This window comes from Typopeltis vanoorti, chromosome 16, assembly GCF_054136105.1.
Source record: "Typopeltis vanoorti isolate ZY-2024b chromosome 16, IOZ_Tvanoo_1.0, whole genome shotgun sequence".
Taxonomy (NCBI): Eukaryota; Metazoa; Arthropoda; class Arachnida; order Uropygi; family Thelyphonidae; genus Typopeltis; species Typopeltis vanoorti.
This window is the reverse complement of record NC_143564.1, coordinates 106,092,867-106,115,120: the sequence shown is the minus strand read 5'-3', so window position 1 is coordinate 106,115,120 and position 22,254 is coordinate 106,092,867. Positions and strand designations below refer to the sequence as shown.

Here is a 22,254-nt window from a genome sequence, read left to right as displayed (position 1 = left end):
CTTTATTTGAGTAGTGAGTCAGCAGTTAACACGTTCGCTGCCATGCTACTTTGGCATGGTCTGTTCCCCTACGCCGAGCAGTTTTACTTCTTCAAGGTCAGTACGATAATCTCGTTACCGGAGGTAAACGTCCTACGAGTATACTCGTAGTTGGCTTGTACAGAGCATATACGGTCTATGACAATACACAGTTTTGAAGCTACTCCAAACGCTACAGTTATATGGTGTCAATGGGAAATTATATCAAGCAATACTTAGTCTTTATTTGAGTAGTGAGTCAGCAGTTAACACGTTCGCTGCCATGCTACTTTGGCATGGTCTGTTCCCCTACGCCGAGCAGTTTTACTTCTTCAAGGTCAGTACGATAATCTCGTTACCGGAGGTAAACGTCCTACGAGTATACTCGTAGTTGGCTTGTACAGAGCATATACGGTCTATGAGAATACACAGTTTTGAAGCTAGCCCCACAAGCCAAGCATTTTCACTTCTTCAAGGTCACTACAATAATCTCGTTCCCGGCGGTAAGCGTCCTACGAGTATACTCATAGTTGGCTTGTGAAGCAGGTTTACCCACTACGAGTATACTCGTAGTTGGCAGCGAACGTGTTAAAATTGAGATGATGTTATACTTCTAAATAAATCTGCTACAAGTCTTCAAGATTTCCTGACTAAATTGAATAACTGTTGTAATAGATATGGTATGAACGTCAGCAATAAGAAGACAAAGACAATGAAAATAGGCAAAAGCATTGAAAATGTCAACTGCATTGTGGATGGAGAACCTGTGGAACAAGTAAAACATTTCAGCTACTTAGGGACGATTTTTAGTGAAGATGGAAATAGACGACAAAATCAACAAAGCTGGCATGGTAGGTAGTCAATTGAATAAATTCATATGGAATAAGAGAGAAATTAGTCAGAACACTAAATTAGCTGTATACAAGACAGTGTTCAAACCAGTTTTAACTTATAGATCTAAGAGCTGGGTCAGAAGTAAAACACTTGACCAAAGACTAGAGACAGCAGATATGAGAGTCCTGAGAAAATTAGGGGCACGATCAGATGGCATCAATGGCAATATCTTATTAAAAACGAGAATATTAGGAAAGAACTTTAACTTGTCAGCATCAAGGAATGCGTTAGCAGAGCTAATTTCAGGTGGTATGGTCACTTAAAAGAATGGGCGAAGAAAGATTAGCAAAACAAGTGTTCTCTGCCAGGTTGGCAGGAAAACGACCCAGAGGAAGACCAAGATATAGGTGGATTGATACGGTACAAAGTGCCTTAGACGATAGAAATATAAGATATGATAATGTTAGAATCTTGACAAGTAATAGACTGATTCGGAGGAAAATTGTAGATAGGAAGTTAGTAATGATGTAAATTTTTCATGTAGTACTGTCATATCCTGTACACCCCTTTAGAGTACATGAAAGGAATTTGATGATGATAATAATAAGTTCCTATATACAAATTAGCCAAGGTATTGATCATGCATTCTTTTTATAGTTTACCATATAAATTTACCAGAATGTAAAAATGTGTGTGAATTGAATTTATCACAAAAGAAGAATACTATGGTTTTTGGGATTCACACACACGTACAAACACGTGTATATATATATATAATTGAAGATATCAAGGATTTAGGTATGGCCTGTTCCGGCCTTAGAAGTCATCGTTTAAGAGGACGTCCTGGTTTTCTTTTTCCTAATGGTTTATACTTTAAGGCTTGTTTTGGTAATCTTTCTGTTTTCATTCTTTGAACGTGTTCCATCCATCTATGTTTATATTTTTTAATTTTTTCAATTACTGGTTCTTGGTTTAATTCTTTCATAATATCTTCGTTTCTTTTGTGATCAAATAGGGTATACTTTGCAGTTTTTCTCATAAACTTCATTTCTGCTGTTGTTAATCTTTGTTTGTCTTTTTGTTTTATTGTCCAGATTTCGCTTCCATACATTAAGACCGGTAGGGCTAATGTATTGTATACTTTTAGCCTGGTTTGTTTTTGAACTAGGTTTGGTTTAAATATAGAGTTAATTACTCCTGTTATTTTTAAATATTTTGCAATTTTTATGTTTATATCTTTTTCATTTTCATAAGTGATTATACATCCTAGGTAGTTAAATGAATTCACCTGTTCTAAGATATTGTTATCTAATACTCTTTTAGTTCTTGCTGGATCTTGTCCTTTAAAGGCCATAGTTTTTGATTTTTCCGTTGATATTATCATACCATAATCTTTGGATATCTCATTTAGATTTAAAATAGCTTTCTGCAAGTTATCTTCAGAATTTGTAATTATTATTTGGTCATCTGCAAAGAGGAGAGTGTTTAAGTTAACTGTAGGTGAAAGTTTAATTCCTTGATGTAAATTTTTACTCCATTTTATTATTATTTCATTTAAGTAGACATTAAAAAGAGTTGCTGAGAGGGGACATCCCTGTCGGACCCCTTGGTTTATCTCTCTTGTATATGATAGCTCATGATTTAATCTTATTTGTATTTGATTATTTTCATATATACTTGTGACAGCTTTTAGGATATTATTTGGTATTTGTCTTTCTTTTAATATGTTAAATAATATGTTTCTTTTAACTTTGTCAAATGCTTTTTCAAAGTCAATAAATGCAATATGTGTTTCTAAATTATATTCTCTTCTTTTCTCTATTATTAATTTTAGGCAGAAGGCTGGGTCTATACATGATCGTCCTTTTCTAAATCCATTTTGTACCTCTAGAATAAAGGCTTCGGAATATTTCATTAGTTTGTTATTTAAGATTCTGCTGTATATTTAGTATACTGATACCTCTATAGTTTTTAGGGTCATCTCTATTACCTTTCTTAAAGATAGGAATCACAATTGCTTTTTTCCATTCTATTGGGGGGATACCAGTTGAGTAAATTTTATTTAATAATAAGAGTCTTCCTTTGAATCTTGTTCCTGCGTATTTATATAGTTCTGAACCTAGCTTATCTTCTCCAGGTGATTTTCCGTTTCTTGTTTCTTTCAGGCTGATTTCTAATTCTTCTTTAGTTATTTCCTTTTCATTTTCGTTAATTGTTTGCCAGTTGTCTTTTTTAAAATATTTGTCTGTCCACAGTTCTGTGTAGTAATTTAGAAATTCTTCTAATTTCAATTCAGTGTTTAATTTTATGTTTTCTTTGGTATCTGCATTTAGGTGTTTCAAAATCTTATATACATTGGGTCTTATTTTATATAAATCATGTTCTAAATTAGAAACAAATTTATTCCATGATTCTCTATGTCTTTTTCTGACTTCTCTTTTAGCTATGGCTCTTATTCTTTTATATTCTATTTCATCTTCTAATCTTTTACTGCTTAACCATTTGTGATAGGCTTCTTTTTTCTTTTTGATTATTTCTTTGATTGTATCATCCCAGATCTTCAGTTTTTTCTTTTATTGAATTTTTTGGTCTTTCATTTGCTGCTGCATTTAGTATCGTTTTTATATTAAGCCATTCTATTTCTATTTCTTCATTTTGTTTTATTTTATCTAGATACTGGTTAATTCTTTGTTCATATAGCCATTGTACATTTATGTCATTCAATAGTCTAGTTTTATAAACAAATGTTTCAATTTTTTTTTCTGTTCTTGTTACTTGTAGCCATTTAGGTGGTAATCTTAATTTTATTTTAACAAGGAAGTGGTCACTGCTTATTTCATATCCTCTGTGAACTCTAACATCTAGTGAAAATTTTGATGTCTTTTCATTTAATATGAAGTAATCTAATATTGATTTCCATTCTCTTGCTGCCCAAGTATATTTATGTATGTCTTTATGTTTATAGAAGGAATTCATTATTTTTAGGTTATTATAAACTACAAAGTCGATCAATTTTTTACCATTTCTGTTTAGAGTGTGTTCTCCATGTATTCCTATATTATTATTAATTTTCGTGTTTCCAATTCTTGCATTTAAGTCTCCTGCTAAAATTATGTAATCATTTTTATTTGTTTTATTATATATAAAATATATAATAAAATATATTTGTAGCTGATTATAAAAATCAATATTATCCTGTTCTCTTCCTTCTTCTGGGGCATATAAACCAATTATTGTTAAATAGCCTCTATCTATTTTTATTCTAGCTTCTATTATTCTTTCATTCCATAATTTATAATGTTTTAACTGTTTTGAAAGGGAGTTATGAATCCAAATCATGACTCCTGCTTGTGCTCTTTGGTCTCTGTCGACTCCACTGTATATCACATTAAAATTTTCAGTTCTCATAGTTCCTTTTAATTTCTTTTTTGTTTCAGTGATTACTGCTATTTTAAAATTTCTTTCATTTAATAACTGGTCTAATTCTATTTCTTTATATGCTATTCCTCTTACATTCCAGTTTGCTATGTGTATTATATTTTGTCGTTTCCATTTTCGTTTTCCCTTTTCCATTTCATCGTCGTTTCCCATAGATTCAATCCGATTATCTTTTTCTGTCAGCTTACAAGTATGGTTATGTTCTCCATGTCAGGGGACTAGCCTGATGATGGAATAGTTCAGTGGTAGGGCTGCTACCTTAAGGCTTCTGAACTCGCCTTCTTCCTAATTTAAACCCATAGGAGGAATAGGGTATATTGAAGGGGATGGGTAGATTATAGAAGAAACATAGTAAGGTTTATAGAGAAGACATAGTTGTAAGGCCAGAAATGAAAAGACCCCATGGCCCTCGAGTACTCTAATAGCACAAGGGTCATAAAGTAAGAAGAGTTGGCTGATAAGGCCTTATAGGAAAGATTAAACTAAGAGGGTCTTCCTCAAAGTAGAAGAAGGAGAGGATAGATCCAGCTAGGGGTCCATGGGAGTGCCGCTTCCCTTACAATCAAGATGATTGCCCCTTATGGCCCTTTTGGTCCACGAGTCCTTATTCAGTATATTCGGACCACCCCACCATATATATATATACACACACACACATGGTGGGCTCCCCTATCCACCACCCAGGGGACGCGCTCTCTAGGGGTTACAGGGTCCCCTGAGAGATCTATCTATCTATCTATCTATATATATATATGTGATTATATGCTTCAACGCGGTTGTTGTGATACATTTTTAAAAATAGATTTAATGACTTAAAAACCAAGATTACTTATAAAGATTTAATAAGATTAATACAACTAGTTTCGGCTTATAATAGCCTTCATCAGGTATTCTTAAAGGAAGAGAATAGTAATAAAAATTGAAGTATCTAAAAACTTGAAAATACAGGTAAAAATCGCCACACATAATTGATACATAAAAAATATTTTTTCAAGTTGTTCTTACAGGCGTGCCATTGTTTATTGCAAGTATGCGTGCAGACTCATGTGAATGCCAATATTGAATAACTGCAGCATGGCTATCTGGGATGTTATAACTCAAAGTGTTATTTAAGTGGACAGGATTCAGAAGGATTTCCCTTGATTCTATAATTTTTCTCTCAAACTCATCATCAGAGCAAAAAATATTTTCTGCTCTATTCCAGCAAACAGAGTGGCTTTGTTGCTCATCATTAGGATTATATGAAAACAGAACATGACTGGATAACACAGTTGCATGTGATCTTTAGTAAGAGATGTCTCTTTTATGCTCTTCTATACGTTGCTCAACAGATTTGTTAGTTTGTCCAAAATAAGGGATATTGCAATCGCACCATAATTTATATACACCTGGATATTTTAGGTTGTGATGAGGAGGCTTTGGATGGCTGATTAGAGAACGGATTTTTGGAAGGGTGGTGAAGAACATCTTGATGTTATATTTTTTAAGGACTTTTGCTAATTTGTTAGAGACTGTGCTAATGTATGGGATGGAGATGCTGCCTTTAAAATTAATAGTTTCTGTGGTGCACTGTCTAGGAGGATCCAGAAGAAATTTCTTAATCGTTTTTTCAGAGTAACCAAGATAAGAGAGAGTTGATTTATTTCTTTTTGTAGTTCATCTTGTTCATTCAAGAGAGAGAGAGCGTGCTCTGTGTCCTAAGGTAGATATAGTTCCAAGTTTTTGTGGTGGAAAATGATGAGAAAGATTATGCAGATATCTATTGGTATGAGTAGGTTTTCTGTATATAGAGATTTTTAATCTTTCAGAGCAACGTGTAAGCATGACATCCAGGAAAGGCAAGGAGTTATTATTTTCTAGATCAGTAGTAAATTTTATATTAGGATATTGGATGTTAAGATGATTAAGAAAAGCTATGAGAGATGTCTGCCCGTGATTCCAAACAATGAAAATATCATCAACATATCTTTTCCAAACTTTCGGTTTAAATGAGAAGGAAGATATGGCTTTCGTTTCAAAATCTTCAAGGAAGATGTTAGCTAGAACTGGGGACAAAGGATTGCCCATTGCCAGGCCTTGTTTTTGTTGGTAAATGGAGTCCTGATATTTGAAGTAACCAGAATGAATGCAATGTTTTAATAAAGCAAACTTTTTTTTTGGATAATTTGTCCTTTAGTAATGTAAGTACCTCATCTGTAGGAACGTTAGTAAACAAAGATATAATGTCAAAACTTGCTAGAATGTCATTTTCATTGATGGGAATATCTTTTATATGCGAAACAAAATCTGTGGTGTTTTTGATGAAAGATGAAGATTTATTGGAGAAACACTTGAGGTACTTTGCTAGATATTTTGAAAGTTTATATGTAGGTGAATCAATTCCTTCCACAATTGGGCGAAGAGGGATGTTTTCTTTATGAATTTTGGGAACTCAATAGATGCGTGGGATAAGAGGATGTAGAGAGTATAAAGAGAGTCAAACATTATGAGGAAGTTCACTCGCAGTCTTTAACAAGTTGTTTGTACGGTTTTGTAATTCTCTTGTAGCCTGTTAGAACAACTTGAAAAAATACAACGTTTTTTTATGTATCAATTATGTGTGGCGATTTTTTACCTGTATTTTCAAGTTTTTAGATACTTCAATGTTTATTACTATTCTCTTCCTTTAAGAATACCTGACGAAGGCTATTATAAGCCGAAACTAGTTGTATTAATCTTATTAAATCTTTATAAGTAATCTCGGTTTTTAAGTCATTAAATCTATTTTTAAAATTGTATCACAACAACCGAGTTGAAACATATAATCACATCTATAGCCTAAATGACGAGGCATCTCTAATTAACATAAAAAGGAATTTTAAAAAAACATTGAAGAAAATAGGCCTGAAGATAAACAGGTTAGTATTTCTCAAACGAACGTTGTAAGTTCCATTCAGTTTTTCCTAAATTCATCTCTTTTCAAGAAAAAATAACAATGGAACTAAAAGAATTTATCGTAAAGCTAAGATGGATCTCCTCAGCGAAAGAATTTCGGACACAAAACATTGTTTAGCTTTTTTGTTCACCACTAAAAGATCTTTAGCTCAAAAACTTGAAGAAATGATGGATAATGATAACTTACATGATTTTATCATTAACAGCGAAGCACAAGCCACTCGAATACAAAACAATAATAAGTATTTTTTTTTTAAATAACGAAACCTGTGGTGCATTCATAATTAGAAGAAACACACATATAAACCACAGTGAAAATTATTTAATTGTAAATATTTCATCCTAAGTATCTTAGGACATCATCAGTACAGTATTTAAACAAAATTAGGAATAACATACAGAAAATGCGCGAAACTTCTTCGTATTGAATCGATTTTTTTTTTGTACTACTTTAGCACGTTATGCATGTTTTCATGAGATTCTATTGTAATCATGCGCCCTAACTGTATGTTATTCCTAATTTTGTTTAAATACTGTACTGATGATGTCCTAAGATACTTAGGATGAAATATTTACAATTAAATAATTTTCACTGTGGTTTATACGTGTGTTTCTTCTAATTAATAATAAGTATACTCTTATCCGCAAATTTAATAATCTCCAAAGGATACAAAACAGATCTAGTCATAGTGAAGTCCGTATTAATCCTGAAAAAGTCGTAGTGAACAAATCTTCTCATATTTTAACGGATGCGGAAATGGATATTCTTAGCAAAGGTCTCAATTTCATTCCCTCACCAAAATTTATCCCTAAAGAATCTCTCCTTACAAAAATAGAAAAGGCAAGTTCACTCACTCCTAATCATTTGGCGAAACTTCTTCGTATTGAATCGATTTTCATTATAAATAATGCTAAACCTCCAACAGATAATATTTCTCTGGCTGAAAGACAAGCCCTAAAAAATCTAAAACAGAACAGTAATATTATTATTTTACCTGCTGATAAAGGCAATTCCACAGTCATCCTCAACTCCGAATATTACTACAACAAAATGCTTCAATTACTTGGAGATAGTTCGACATATTCAATTCTTCAGGAAGATCCTACAAGAGAATTACAAAACCGTACAAACAACTTGTTAAAGACTGCGAGTGAACTTCCTCATAATGTTCGACTCTCTTTACGCTCTCTACATTCTCTTATCCCACGCATCTATGGAGTTCCCAAAATTCATAAAGAAAACATCCCTCTTCGCCCAATTGTGGAAGGAATTGATTCACCTACATATAAACTTTCAAAATATCTAGCAAAGTACCTCAAGTGTTTCTCCAATAAATCTTCATCTTTCATCAAAAACACCACAGATTTTGTTTCGCATATAAAAGATATTCCCATCAATGAAAATGACATTCTAGCAAGTTTTGACATTATATCTTTGTTTACTAACGTTCCTACAGATGAGGTACTTACATTACTAAAGGACAAATTATCCAAAAAAATGTTTGCTTTATTAAAACATTGCTTTCATTCTGGTTACTTCAAATATCAGGACTCCATTTACCAACAAAAACAAGGCCTAGCAATGGGCAATCCTTGGTCCCCAGTTCTAGCTAACATCATTTTGAAACGAAAGCCATATCTTCCTTCTCATTTAAACCGAAAGTTTGGAAAAGATATAATGATGCTATTTTCATTGTTTGGAATCACGGGCAGACATCTCTCATAGCTTTTCTTAATCATCTTAACATCCAACATCCTAATATAAAATTTACTGCTGATCTAGAAAATAATAACTGCTTGCCTTTCCTGGATGTCATGCTTACACGTTGCTCTGAAAGATTAAAAATATCTATATAAAGAAAACCTACTCATACCAATAGATATCTGCATAATCTTTCTCATCATTTTCCACCACAAAAACTTGGAACTATATCTACCTTAGGACACAGAGCACGCTCTCTCTCTCTCTTGAATGAACAAGATGAACTACAAAAAGAAATAAATCAACTCTCTCTTATCTTGGTTACTCTGAAAAAACGATTAAGAAATTTCTTCTGGATCCTCCTAGACAGTGCACCACAGAAACTATTAATTTTAAAGGCAGCATCTCCATCCCATACATTAGCACAGTCTCTAACAAATTAGCAAAAGTCCTTAAAAAATATAACATCAAGACGTTCTTCACCACCCTTCCAAAAATCCGTTCTCTAATCAGCCATCCAAAGCCTCCTCATCACAACCTAAAATATCCAGGTGTATATAAGTTATGGTGCGATTGCAATATCCCTTATTTTGGACAAACTAACAAATCTGTTGAGCAACGTATAGAAGAGCATAAAAGAGATATCTCTTACTAAAGATCACATGCAACTGCGTTATCCAGTCAAGTTCTTTTTTCACATAATCCTAATGATGAGCAACAAAGCCACTCTGTTTGCTGGAATAGATCAGAAAATATTTTTCGCTCTGATGATGAGTTTGAGAGAAAAATTATAGAATCAAGGGAAATCCTTCTGAATCCTGTCCACTTAAATAACAATTTGAGTTATAACATCCCAGATAGCCATGCTGCAGTTATTCAATATTGGCATTCACATGAGTCTGCACGCATACTTGCAATAAACAATGGCCCGCCTGTTAGAACAACTTGAAAAAATATTTTTTATGTATCAATTATGTGTGGCGATTTTTTACCTGTATTTTCAAGTTTTTAGATACTTCAATGTTTATTACTATTCTCTTCCTTTAAGAATACCTGATGAAGGCTATTATAAGCCGAAACTAGTTGTATTAATCTTATTAAATCTTTATAAGTAATCTCGGTTTTTAAGTCATTAAATCTATTTAAAAAAAAAAATATATATATATATATATATATATGGGAATAAATTTTTAACTTGGGTATATTGTATATTAGGATAACCAAGCAATTTTATATGCTTGGTTATTTTAGCTCCTAATCCCAAGTATGCAAACAATTAAGTTTGCGCCTGAAACAAAGTTCAAGTCTAAAGATGGTACAACACCTGTGCAACTCATTGTAAAGGTGGGTAAAGCTCTGATCACTATTCTTAGTATTTTCCCATAATGTAAAGCACATCTCACTAGAAGATGTATACTGCAATGCATTATGGGTGGGGTCACTACCCAGACCGGTTTTAACCTTTTTTGAGGTCTCCTCAGTGAGTAGCTAGACCCTAAATACTAAGGTTTTAGTAATACAGAGCGTTATCAACTTTACCTATCTAAGTTGCAATAAGGTGTATTAAGCTTTAATAAAAATCTCTGTAGGAGATATTGATGGGAATAAAATAACCAAGCATATAAAATTGCTTGGTTATCCTAATATACAATATACCCAAGTTAAAAATTTATTCCCATCAGTATCTCCTCCAGAGATTTTTATTAAAGCTTAATACACCTTATTGCAACTTAGATAGGTAAAGTTGATAACGCTCTGTATTACTAAAACCTTAGTATTTAGGGTCTAGCTACTCACTGAGGAGACCTCAAAAAAGGTTAAAACCGGTCTGGGTAGTGAGCCCACCCATAATGCATTGCAGTATACATCTTCTAGTGAGATGTGCTTTACATTATGGGAAAATACTAAGAATAGTGATCAGAGCTTTACCCACCTTTACAATGAGTTGCACAGGTGTTGTACCATCTTTAGACTTGAACTCTGCTTCAGGCGCAAACTTAATTGTTTGCATACTTGGGATTAGGAGCTAAAATAACCAAGCATATAAAATTGCTTGGTTATCCTAATATATATATAGATAGATAGATAGAGCAAATGTAGTACAATTGACTACTACACTGGTGTCCAAAACCTAAGGATGAACACTATTTCTGAATATTACAACCACAAATTCAGATAAATCGGCTTGTGGCAAATTGTATAATTGACAATTTTGAGAAGAAAGCAGGTTCACGTGCAAAGAGGTCACATGGTAACACTCAACAGGATAAAAGACAGACAGCTGCACAAAGCAAAATGTGTTTGAAAGAAGCTCTTTTTATGAAGAAATAAAGTGGCAAACTTGGTTGTCTTGTATGTCCCAACTTTTTTTGTTGTCTGCAGGATGAAAAACTAATGTTTCTGGGAGAAAAAATCCTACCACTGTATGAGATCAGCTAACTCACTTCATTTGGAAAAGTCCATATAAAAATTCCTCTTATGATGAGAATCGAACTTAAGTCATTTTGAATTGATGAGCCCAATATAATTTCAAAATATTTTCCCCTACAAATGATTCATGTGAAACAACATTTGAAGTGGCCTGGTAATTTTTTTTTTTTTTTGTGAAATGACTTTTGCAAAATGTAACTAATAATTATATTATTAGAAAAGAAAAATGTGCCTATAAAGCCCATTAATAAAGTTTTTATTCTTATAGCACCGGAGTGCTGATAGAGAAACATTTAAAGCATCTGAAATAGGCAAAATGGACAAATTACTACGTTTAGCTAAAGATCCTGATAAAGAATAGCAGTGATTTATTTCGTGACCTGGACAATTTTGAAATTTATTTGCTGATTTGACTGATTTCAGAATGTTAACATAGAAATTGGATAAGCATTCATCTGACTTCAAAGTTTTTGCAACTTTCCAGCATTACTCTGGATAGCAGTGGTTGTAATGTTGTTTTGATGATTTCTGTTCTGTTAAAGCATATTGCAATATCTTTTCTTTCTTAAGTGTTTTATGCTTGATTTCCAAATACAACATGGCAATGTCTGTGTATGTTTGCAAATAATAAAGTATTTTTGTTTAAAAGAAAGAAGTTCAGAATTTTAAAAAAATAATTTCAACTTTATTTAAATAGCCATTTAAAATTTTAAATTAAACACAAGGTACATGTCATTGAGCAGTACAGATCTCAAATAAATACTTCATGTATGTATTAGTTTTGAACCTTGTATTATGAATCTGAAAATCCAGAGACTATATATTTTTAATAGAAAGTTTTCAAATTTATTATTATTATTTATTATATGCCTTATAAATAAGAGTAAATGTCAGCTTTATTTTCCTTGCACTTCCAAAATTTCATTGAGTTATATTACAGTATATTTACATTATATAACAACCAATAAGATATTTACAAGTACTTAAACATGTTTAATATGGAATGCATATATTTTCCTTCATATTTCTAATAAAGGATTCTGCACACTTAGACTCTGCATGGTTGTTTTCAAAATGGAATAAAGCAAGTGAACTGCATTAATGTGTACAGTGACTTCTCATCATTGCAAAATTTTATGAGTAGTTCTGCTGTCAATATTACTTGGCTGAAGAATGTTTCTTTTAATTTTTCTAACTTCTTATTTACGCCAATACTGAAATAGACAAGAAAAAAATTACTTGTAAATACAATTACATTTTTAAGAAAAAAATTTATGTTTTACTGTGATTACCACTCCAACAGATTAACAAATTCACAAGTTTAGCCATTCTTCTGCAGTGATTTAAAATCATCAATTCCTCACCCCCTCTCCAAATTATTGCTTTGTAATATATGCTGATATTTAGGTAGTTGTTTTATGCCTTCAAGGATGAGAACAGAATTCCTATTTGCTCAAAAGAGTTGCAGTTCTTCTCAATGATCAGGCTATCATTTACTGCAAACCAGTAACTCAATATGTATTGGAAGTGTTTTTTTTTTTTTTAGGAAGTTTTTCCACTTGGTTATACTATAAATTAAATATGCCAAGAAATTATATTCTTGATTTAATCCTTTATCCAAGTGTAAACAAAGTTTATGCCTATGTATTGTTTTTGTTGGCATTTTCTGCTGAATAATTATTAATTACAGTCAGGCCAATATCATTATCAAATTCCTGATGTTTAACAAATACTATAATGATTCAGTTTCTATTATCACTAGCTTCCTATTGAAAATCTTCCCAATACACTCTTTACATCATTGCATTGATTATGTCATGTCATGCCAACTTAATTTTTGTATTTTCATAGTATTCTGTATAGCCCGTGAGGATATATACACTCATGAACAGTTGAATTAGAGATACCTGCATGTTGGTGAAATGGTGCTGCGGTCAACCCGGCAAATGGAATAATGCCACGTGGCACGTGATGGGGATATCGTCAGACCTTGTACTGACCGTCTGAGTAATAGTCGAGCACAGAATGGGGAAGACTCTACATCTCAGCCAGATAGTCGGAGCCAGACATATGGGACACTCCAACTCCGAAGTCGTGCAGGCACTGGGCTTTTCACGGGCCATTGTGTCAAGAGTGTACCTTGAGTACATGGAATTGAGCAAATCCACAGCCGCCAGGGGAAACTGCCACGGTGTACAATGTATTGATGGCAGGGACGCCTTCGGCTAGCTCGGCTACAGTGGGTTACAGGCTATAGACAGGCTACAGTGCCACAGATCACTTGCCAATTCAATGCTGGACAACAATGACGTGTGAGCAGCCACACCATCCAGAACCATCTCCTCGCTATGGGGGGTACAGAAGCCACTGCCTGACTAGAGTACCTCTGCATACCGCACAACAATTAGCATGGGTGCAGGAACACCACCATTAGACCCTCGACGCATGGAAAAAGGTTAACTGGACTGATGAGCGAGGTACACGCCAATGGCAGGGTATGAGTCACCAAGCACATGAAGTGATGGATCCCTCGTGCCAGCAGGGTACAGTTCAGGCCGGTGGTGATGGGATGAAATGGGTCCTCTGGTAGATCTACCATCATCCCTCACCGGCGAAAGATACAGGGACCTGCTGTCAGATCATGTGCACCCATTACTGCACCTACAGCAAGATAATGCACAGACCCACTGCTCCCGAATTGTGGCCGAGTGGGTGGATGAACACTCCACGGACATGAGGATGCTTGGCTGCCTATGGACATGGGAGTCATTGCAACTTCCAAAGCTTATTTTCTTATAAAGATATTCTCAAAGGCAGTTAAAACAACAATGGGCGAAAATCATGAAAATCACACCACGAGGCTGGGTGCCAGAAAGTTACTTCGCTGCTAGCATTAACAGTGGGTGCATTACAAGCTCTGTTGTACGTATTTACAAATTACGTTCTTTGTAAATTTTACAGCACATTGATCGTGTCGAAGAATAAGAGCAATCCCACAACCAGGTCATTAAGTGAAAAAAAGAAGATTTAAAAGTGGTGAAAGTAAAAGTAAGATCAGATGCGAATTTGGTTTTAACGAGTCTACAATATGGACTATTTTATCCAAAGCTGATGAGCATTGCGAGCAAGATAAAGTGGCATCTACATCTGCAGGTATGCAATGCACTCACAACCGGAGTGCTACAATGGTTGAAATGGAAGAACTGTTGATTATTTGGTTGGAAGACTGCAATCAAAAGAGAATTCCAATTAGTGCCTATAATATCACGGCCAAAGCTCTATGCCTGTTTTCAAGACTTAAAGAGACTAAATATAAAGAAGACAATTCAAAATTCGCAGCTAGCAAAGGCTGGCTTGAAAAATTTTAAATCTAGAGCTAGACTAAAGCATGTGAAAATAACAGGTGAAGCTGCTGCATCCACATTTCCTGCTGGGCTGCAGAAAATTATCGAAGAAAATGATTATGATTACCGCCAAATTTTCAATGTAGTTGAAACTGGACTCTATTGGAAAAAAATGCCATCTAGAACATTCATATCAAAAAAAGAAGCAGCGCAGCCTGGCTATAAAGTATGAAAAGATCGCATAACTGTTATGCATGGAGAGAATGCTAATGGAGATTTTAAATTGAAGCTGCTGCTTGTCTATCGAACTCAGAACCCAAAGGCCTTAAAAGGATGTAACAAGAACTCTTTACCTGTAATTTGGCAGGTGAATCAGAAGGCTTGGGTTAACCAAGGTCTATTCAAAGATTGTTCATGACTTATTTTTCACGGTATTAACAACACTACAAACACTTTTATCAACGCTAATAAAATATTAATAAAATATAAAAGCGTTAATAAAACATCTTTGTTGATAAAAGTGTTTGTAGTGTTGTTAATACCGTGAAAAATAAGTCATGAATAACCATCAACACCTAAGCTTATCTGTTAGATATTCAAAGATTGGTTTAAGTCTTATTTTTGCCCGGCAATTGAAACTTATTGCAAGAGAAATAACTTAGCTTTCAAAGCTCTTTTGCTTTTAGACAACGCACCTGGTCATCCAAATTCTCTTAATGACCTGTGTGAGAATGTGAAAGTTTTATTTTTCCCACCAAGTACGACATCATTGCTACAACCCATGGGCATCATTGCAATTTTCAAAGCCTATTTTCTTAAAAAGACATTCTCAAAGGCAGTAGAAACAACAACGGGAGAAAATGCGATTGCGCTCAATGAATTTTGGAAAAAATTTAACATTAAACACACAATTGAGAACATTCGTGACTCGCGGGAGCAAGTGTCTTTTAATTGCATGAAAGCTATTTGGAAAAACCTGCCAGAATGCGCTAATGACTTAGGGTGTTTTCAAAATCCTGTGAACAACGTGGTGAAAGAAATCATTGCAATTGGTGAAGACCTTGGTTTTGATGGTGTTGATGTAGAAGGTTTTAAAGAATTATTGGATTCAAATTCAAAAGATTTCAGTGACAACGCACATATGAAGACAAAGAACAAATGGAACGTGAAGATGAGGTTCCAAAGGAAATAACAGTCAAAGAACTGAATGGAATATTTTGCAGTTTAGAATCGCTTAAGCAGCAAGTAATGGATATGAATCCAGATGTTAATCGAAGAATGCTTGTTTGGCGAGATCTGGAGAGTCAGTTTGCTTGTTATCGTAGAATTTATGCCGATAAGAAAAAAAATAAACTGTTCAAACGACTCTTTATAACTTCTTTTGATTAAAAAAAATTGCAGTAACTAATGTAGGTACAAGTATTTATTAAACATTTGCTTTGCATTTATATTTTATCTTTCTTAAAAGAGTACCATATAAAACGAACTATTAGTACAGTAATCGATCAGGGACGAATTGTACTTTTTACCACTGATTATTAGATTTGATTAACGCGATTTTGATATACGTGGTAACATCGAGGGATTAATTAACCGCATTAATCGAGGGATACCTGTATAATATTTTTGCTTACATAATCTGATTCTTGATTTTTTATGCATCTTTAATTTTGGGTGTGTAGTGTTTGCAGAGAGCTCCCGAAAAGATACGTATTATTTTGAGAATAAATTGGCAATATTGATTTAATCTTGATGTGGTATTGTTTGTTTTTGGTAGCTTGGTGTGTCTGTGTGATTTCCGCTTTAATTAAACTAGTAGTTTAAAGATACGATTGATAGTGTAGCACATGGTGCCAATTAATGAAAAACAATGCCGACCAAGACTTCAGCATCTTTGTTCAAAAACTTTAAGGTAAGGGAATTCGTCCGGTGGTGACATATGTATGCATTCCCGAAAGAGGCTGGAGTTTGGATAGATAATGATAGTGGTGGATGACTGTGCCGAAAGTGAAGAATTGAAGTGTGGGTCTGGTCATGAGATAGTTGTTGTAGAAGATAGAAAGCCAGAATGTGAGAGAAAACTGTGGTTTGACAGTAAATTGTGATGTTGTACAAGATAGCAATGAGAGCGGTGATGAAATGAAAGGGAGAGTGGAAGTAATTATACAGAGAGAGAAAATGGTTTGAATGATAAAAAAAATTAGCTGTAATGAGTGAGATTGCACGGTTACATGGAGTAATACCTAGGACGAAGCGGCAGTTGGAGCGACTGCAAAACTCATTCCCGAGCGCCTTGGCAAATGGAAATAAGCAAGTGTATGAAAGGAATAATAAGCATATGATTGGGAGTGTTCCAGAAATGAAGGAAAGAGTGCTGTATGGTGACTCGTTAGTAAGAGGTGTGATAGATGAGAGTTTGACTAAATCGTACTTATCGGGTGCGAAAATTAAGGATGTAAGTGAGAGTATTAGAGCGCAGAAACAGAGGTGAAAGAAATGATAGTCATAGCAGGAATGAATGATTTGAAAGGAGATAAATTTGATATGAGAGAGGACGTGAAGGAATTATTAGAGGTAGCGAAAGAAAAGAGTGACAGAGTTAGGATAGTGAGTCTGTTGCCACAGTATGACAGAGAAGAGTTTAGGAGTGCCATAATCACAAATAACTTTATGCACAGGTTATGCAGACAGTGTGATGTGGAGTTTGTGGTTGTGTGGAGTGAGTTTGATGGGCGAAAGGATTTGTACAAGATGAATGGCTTACATTTGAATGGATTTGGTGTGCGAAGACTGGAAAAAGTGTTGCTGAGTGAAGTGAGAGTGGATGTGCAAAATCAGAGAAACTAGAACTATTAAGGAGGGGAGGAAGTAGATATGCAGATGTCAGTGAGGCAGTTGAGTGTAAGAATGTTTATAATGTGCCCGAGCCAGTACGAAGGACAAGAAATCAGAATGGGATAGTTAGTATAACACACCAAGACAGGGGTGGGACAAATGGACCTCTGCATTTCATGTATACTAATGCCAGGACTATTAAGAACAAGAAGGAAGAATTTTTGGCCTTGGTTGGCTCTTCCTGGCCAAAGGTTATTGGCATTAGTGAAACATGGCTGACAGAAGATGATATAGTTAGTGGGATAAAATGTGTAGGGTATAGTGTGTTCAGGAGGGACTGAGAGAATAAAATGGGGGGTGGAGTGTTATTGATGATAGGTGATGAACTACAGCCAAGGAAAATCGAAGTTGTATTGCAGGATAGTGAAAAGCGCTCATTTGAGGCTATTTCGTGTGGGATTGAGACTAACGTAACAAAATGTACAGTTGGGTGCTGCTATAGACCAGGTGATGGAATAGATAGTGGAGATAGTATGCATAGGTAAATTGATGAAATGAGTGGAAGGAAGGTAATTATTATGGGGGATTTCAACTATGGTAACATTGATTGGAAGGAGGAGAGGACACATGACAAACTGGATTTTATTCAGTAACTGAGGGATAACTATCTGAGACAGCATGTAATGGAAAATACTAGGGGTTCGAGAGTGCTCGACTTAGTAATAGCATCTGAGAATTGGACTGTAATGAATATGACCATGTTGCCACCTATTGGTGAGTGATCATAGGGTCTTGACCTTGGAGGTGGCTAAATGTGTGAAATTTTCGATTAAGACATGTGGAATTACTGTACTGGCAAGTATGACAATCTCCTAAGCTTATCATACTTGCCAGTACTTGGTTCAGTTCCATGGTATGTAAAACTGCAAGGGCTGAATGTTGATAGGGCATGGGAAGTGGTCAAGGAGCATTTGCAGGAAGTTATGATTGACTGTATACCTAGAGTCCGAATAGTAAATCAAGTAGGAGTTAAACGGATGAATAACACCATTAAGCTTGAGCTCAAAAAAAGAAACAACTGTGGAGGGAATTTAAAGAGAAAGGTGACCTGCAGGTGCAGGAACAGTATGAAGCACAGGCCAGAAGGGTAACGAGTGTGGTGAGAAAAGCAAAAACGGATTATGAAAGGAAATTAGCCATGCAAGCTAAAGAGAATCCCAAACAGTTCTTTCAATATGCTGCTAGTAAAAGAAAAACTGTACACGGCAGAATGATTTTAAGTAATGCCGATGGTAGGGAGGTCACTGAATCAGTCAATATAGTGGAATTACTGAGTGAGCACTTTGCAAGAGTATATCATCCAGGTGGTGACGTTGAAGGAATGAAGGAACCATTAGTTTATATGGGAATTGTGGTGAATGAAGTGGAGGTGAATAGTCTATTACAGAACCTTAATGTGAATACATCTGTGGGATTGGATGGTATATCAGCACAGGTCTTACGTGAAGCGGCTAAAGAATTGTCAGTGCCCTTGACCTTATTGTTTATTCCGAGTTTCAGGTCTGGTTTAGTCCCGAAGGGGTGGAAAGAAGGGAAAATAATTCCACTGCATAAAGGAAGATACAAGACTAATGTTGCAAATTACCGACTGATCAGCATATCAGGAGTCGTTGTCAAGGTCTTGGAGAAAGTAGTCAAGGGAAAAATACAGGAATGAATTGATGAAAATGAGATACTGTATGAGGGACAGCATGGTTTTTGTAAAGGGTAGATCATGCCTCAGTAACTTGCTCAGGTTTATAACACAGTGACGGCTGAACTGGATGGGTTAAACGGATGAATAACACAATTGATAAACAGTGATACTGCTGGACCTGGCTAAGGCCTTTGACAGGATACCACATGGAAGTCTAATCCGTAAACTGCAATATATGGGAATGGATATAGGGTTGGTGAGATGGATAGTTGGGTGGTTGATGGAGAGAGATATCAGAGAGTAGTTTATTCAGGAGTAGAGTCCAAAAGACAGCCTATGACTCGTGGTGTGCCGCAGGGTTCTGTTCTTGGACCACTGCTGTTTAATTTGTTCATTAACAATATAGGGAAGGATCTGAGAGGAACGGTTCATTTGTTCGCTGATGATGCTAAGTTGGGTAGGGCAATAGTGAATGCAGAAGATGTCAAAATTCTGCATTTACTTTATTTTCACATTCATTTTTAGCAGCAGTATATCACATTGGTGGAACTGTACTCCAGGAGATTGATGAGACCAGGAACTTGAGAGCGTTGGTGGATAGGGAGTTGAAGTTTAGGGGACACATCGCAGAAGTGGCTAAAAATCAGCTCATCAAATCACCTGGATGCTGAAGAACACTTTGATGAGCAGAGATAAGCAAGTTATTGTTCCTTGATAAGACCCCATCTTGATTACTGTGCCCAGATCTAGTCACCTAGGTTTCTTCTTCATGGGGAGGAGGTTGAGAGGATCCAGAGGCGAGTGACTAAGATGATATGGAATGAACCTTATGAATACAGGTTGAAGATTTGTGGGTTGCAGAAATTGGTTGACAGGCAGAAAAGGGGAGATATGATTGAGATATTCAAATTGCTGAAGGGTTTCTATAAGATTAATTCAGAGGATATTTTTGAGAACAGGACTGGTGGTGGGAGGACTAGGGGACATCCATGGAAGCTGGGCAAGAGTGTGGGTAATAAGAGTGTTAGAGCTGGGTTTTTTAGAGTGGTGAATGAGTGGAACAAGCTGCCTGAGTCTGTTGTGGGTTCAGTTGAGTTCAAGGCAAAGTATGATAGATACTGTGTGAATGTCGAATAGTTGCGATGGACATGATGTTTAGGGCCTCCCTCGATGAGTCTAAGGACTCTTTGGAGTTGCCCGTAATAATAATAATAATCTCGATATTATCAGTATTTAGGGTATTTTGTGTGAAACAGGACTGTTTTGTTAGTACTGAAGTTGGCAAGGCTATCCTCACTGAAATATTGGATACTGTACCTAATATAACAAAAATTTTGCACATTTTCTGGAACGATCATATACATTTTCTTACAATCTTCAGAAACAGAATGTCTGTGAGAAGGTGGCTAGAGTGAATCTGAGAGGGTAGGGTCACTGATTAACCTGACAGTACTCTGGGTTAAGGAGAATTTGGAATTTCTACAGTGTTAGGAGTTGCACAGGTGTCTTGTAATGTCTTGAGCAAAAAGAACTAGTTTTTTGGAAACAGAGGAGGCTATGGATGTGATATGCTTATGCCAAGAGCGGTTGGAAGTGTAAGTCAATTCAAGAAGAGGTATCTAATTTTGAGTAAAGAAATCAGTATTATAGTCAATGGAGGTGAAGTATGATCATTCTTGCATGAGATAAGATGGGCTATGTTGGTGGCACTGAAATAGACAAAGTTTTTCTTGCCCTCACAGAAAAGGACACCAGTGTTTAAGGCAGTCAAAATATGAAAGCTCTCACAGCATTAGATACATGCACATTGCAAGGTCTGTCAAATAAAAAAAGTGGAATGCAGGTCATGTTATCAACAAAACTATGAATAGGATTTGTGGTTAATGAAAAGTCATTGAGGAATAGGAGAAAGCACAGGCAAAAATTGAGAACTTTGAGGAATTCCAGCATTGGTAAGGAAATCTGAAGAAAGGATACTATCCACTATGACAGGCATTGAACAACTCGATAGGAAAGCAGCAGTCCAACTGCAAAGGAAAAGGAGATGTAACATGGTAATATGGCAAGTAGGTCTTTGTGGTAGAAATCAAATGCTTATCAGTTATACCAAACCTTTCCATAGCTTACGTACATAGATGGATGAGATCAGCTGTGGACCAAGAGTGGCAGGATTCATATTGGTGGTCACTGATTAACTGGTGGGCTTGCTGGTGGAGAAGGAGTTGATGACTTTGTCTATTATCTTTGATAGAACTGAGGTTAGTGCAATGATAGTTGGATGTTTTTTTTTTTTTTGTCATGAGTTGAATATAAGCTTGTTTCCATGCTGTAGAGTAATATAAAAGATTATAAAGACTGGCATTAAGCATATGTTTTAAGCTCAACTGAGGGGATGATGTCAGTCATGTCAGGCTCAGAAAACTTGTTGACATCTAAATTATGCAAGATTCTTTTGATGCCGTTCTGAAACGTCTAGTGAGGCATACAGTGAGAAGTTCTTAGTAAAGTGGGTCACTTGATTATCAGTGCAAGAGTTGGAGGAGAGTGATAGCAGAAGGTCAGCCTTGTCGGTAATGTCACAATAGTACCATCTAGATGTGAGTGAAGCAGAAATACAGATGGAGAGAAAGTGTACCCAATGGCCTTGGCAAGGAACCAAAATATCCAGCTGCCATTCGGACAGGAAGCAAGATTTCTGCAAGTGACTATTCACAAAATTTACTTGGATTTATTGATGGTCTTTGCAGCTGTTATGTGCTGCTGTGTATGCTAAGTGAGATGCCAGAGTTTTGGTTGCAAGCTACTTGTGATATGCTGAATTCTTTTCTTGTACTGCCTGGGCATATCTTTTGAAGAACAAAGGTTTGGACAGTGGTCCAGGGTTTCTGGGTGATGAAGGCCTTCATGCTAGTAAGAATTATTTCAGTTAATCTGTTGGAAAAGATGTTTGTGTCAGAAGAATGAAAACAGCAGTCAGTCCAGAGAAAGGCATTATAGAAATTATGGAGGTCATCCCCTTTTGC

At 35.5% G+C, this 22,254-nt stretch overlaps 2 protein-coding genes across 5 annotated transcripts in view; one reads left to right on the top strand and one right to left on the bottom strand.

Annotated features, from left to right (window-relative positions):
• LOC150098246 (dynein intermediate chain 2, ciliary) overlaps positions 1-11,986 on the top strand; it is a 504,968-nt gene extending 492,982 nt beyond the window's left edge. For 2 of the 3 annotated variants that reach the window (XM_090405921.1, XM_090405922.1), the window contains exon 20: positions 11,625-11,986. In XM_090405921.1, coding sequence (XP_090262047.1) covers positions 11,625-11,717 — 93 coding nt within the window. In that variant the 3' untranslated portion in view covers positions 11,718-11,986. The remainder of the gene's footprint in view (positions 1-11,624) is intronic. The other variant, XM_090405923.1, reaches the window with a different exon arrangement.
• A 114-nt stretch (positions 11,987-12,100) lies between these two features.
• The window catches only part of Pi3K59F (phosphatidylinositol 3-kinase 59F), a 586,771-nt gene continuing 576,617 nt past the window's right edge, over positions 12,101-22,254 (bottom strand). The window contains exon 23 of one of the 2 annotated variants that reach the window (XM_090405919.1): positions 12,101-12,570. In XM_090405919.1, the coding sequence (XP_090262045.1) occupies positions 12,556-12,570 (15 nt within the window). In that variant the 3' untranslated portion in view covers positions 12,101-12,555. The remainder of the gene's footprint in view (positions 12,571-22,254) is intronic. The other variant, XM_090405920.1, reaches the window with a different exon arrangement.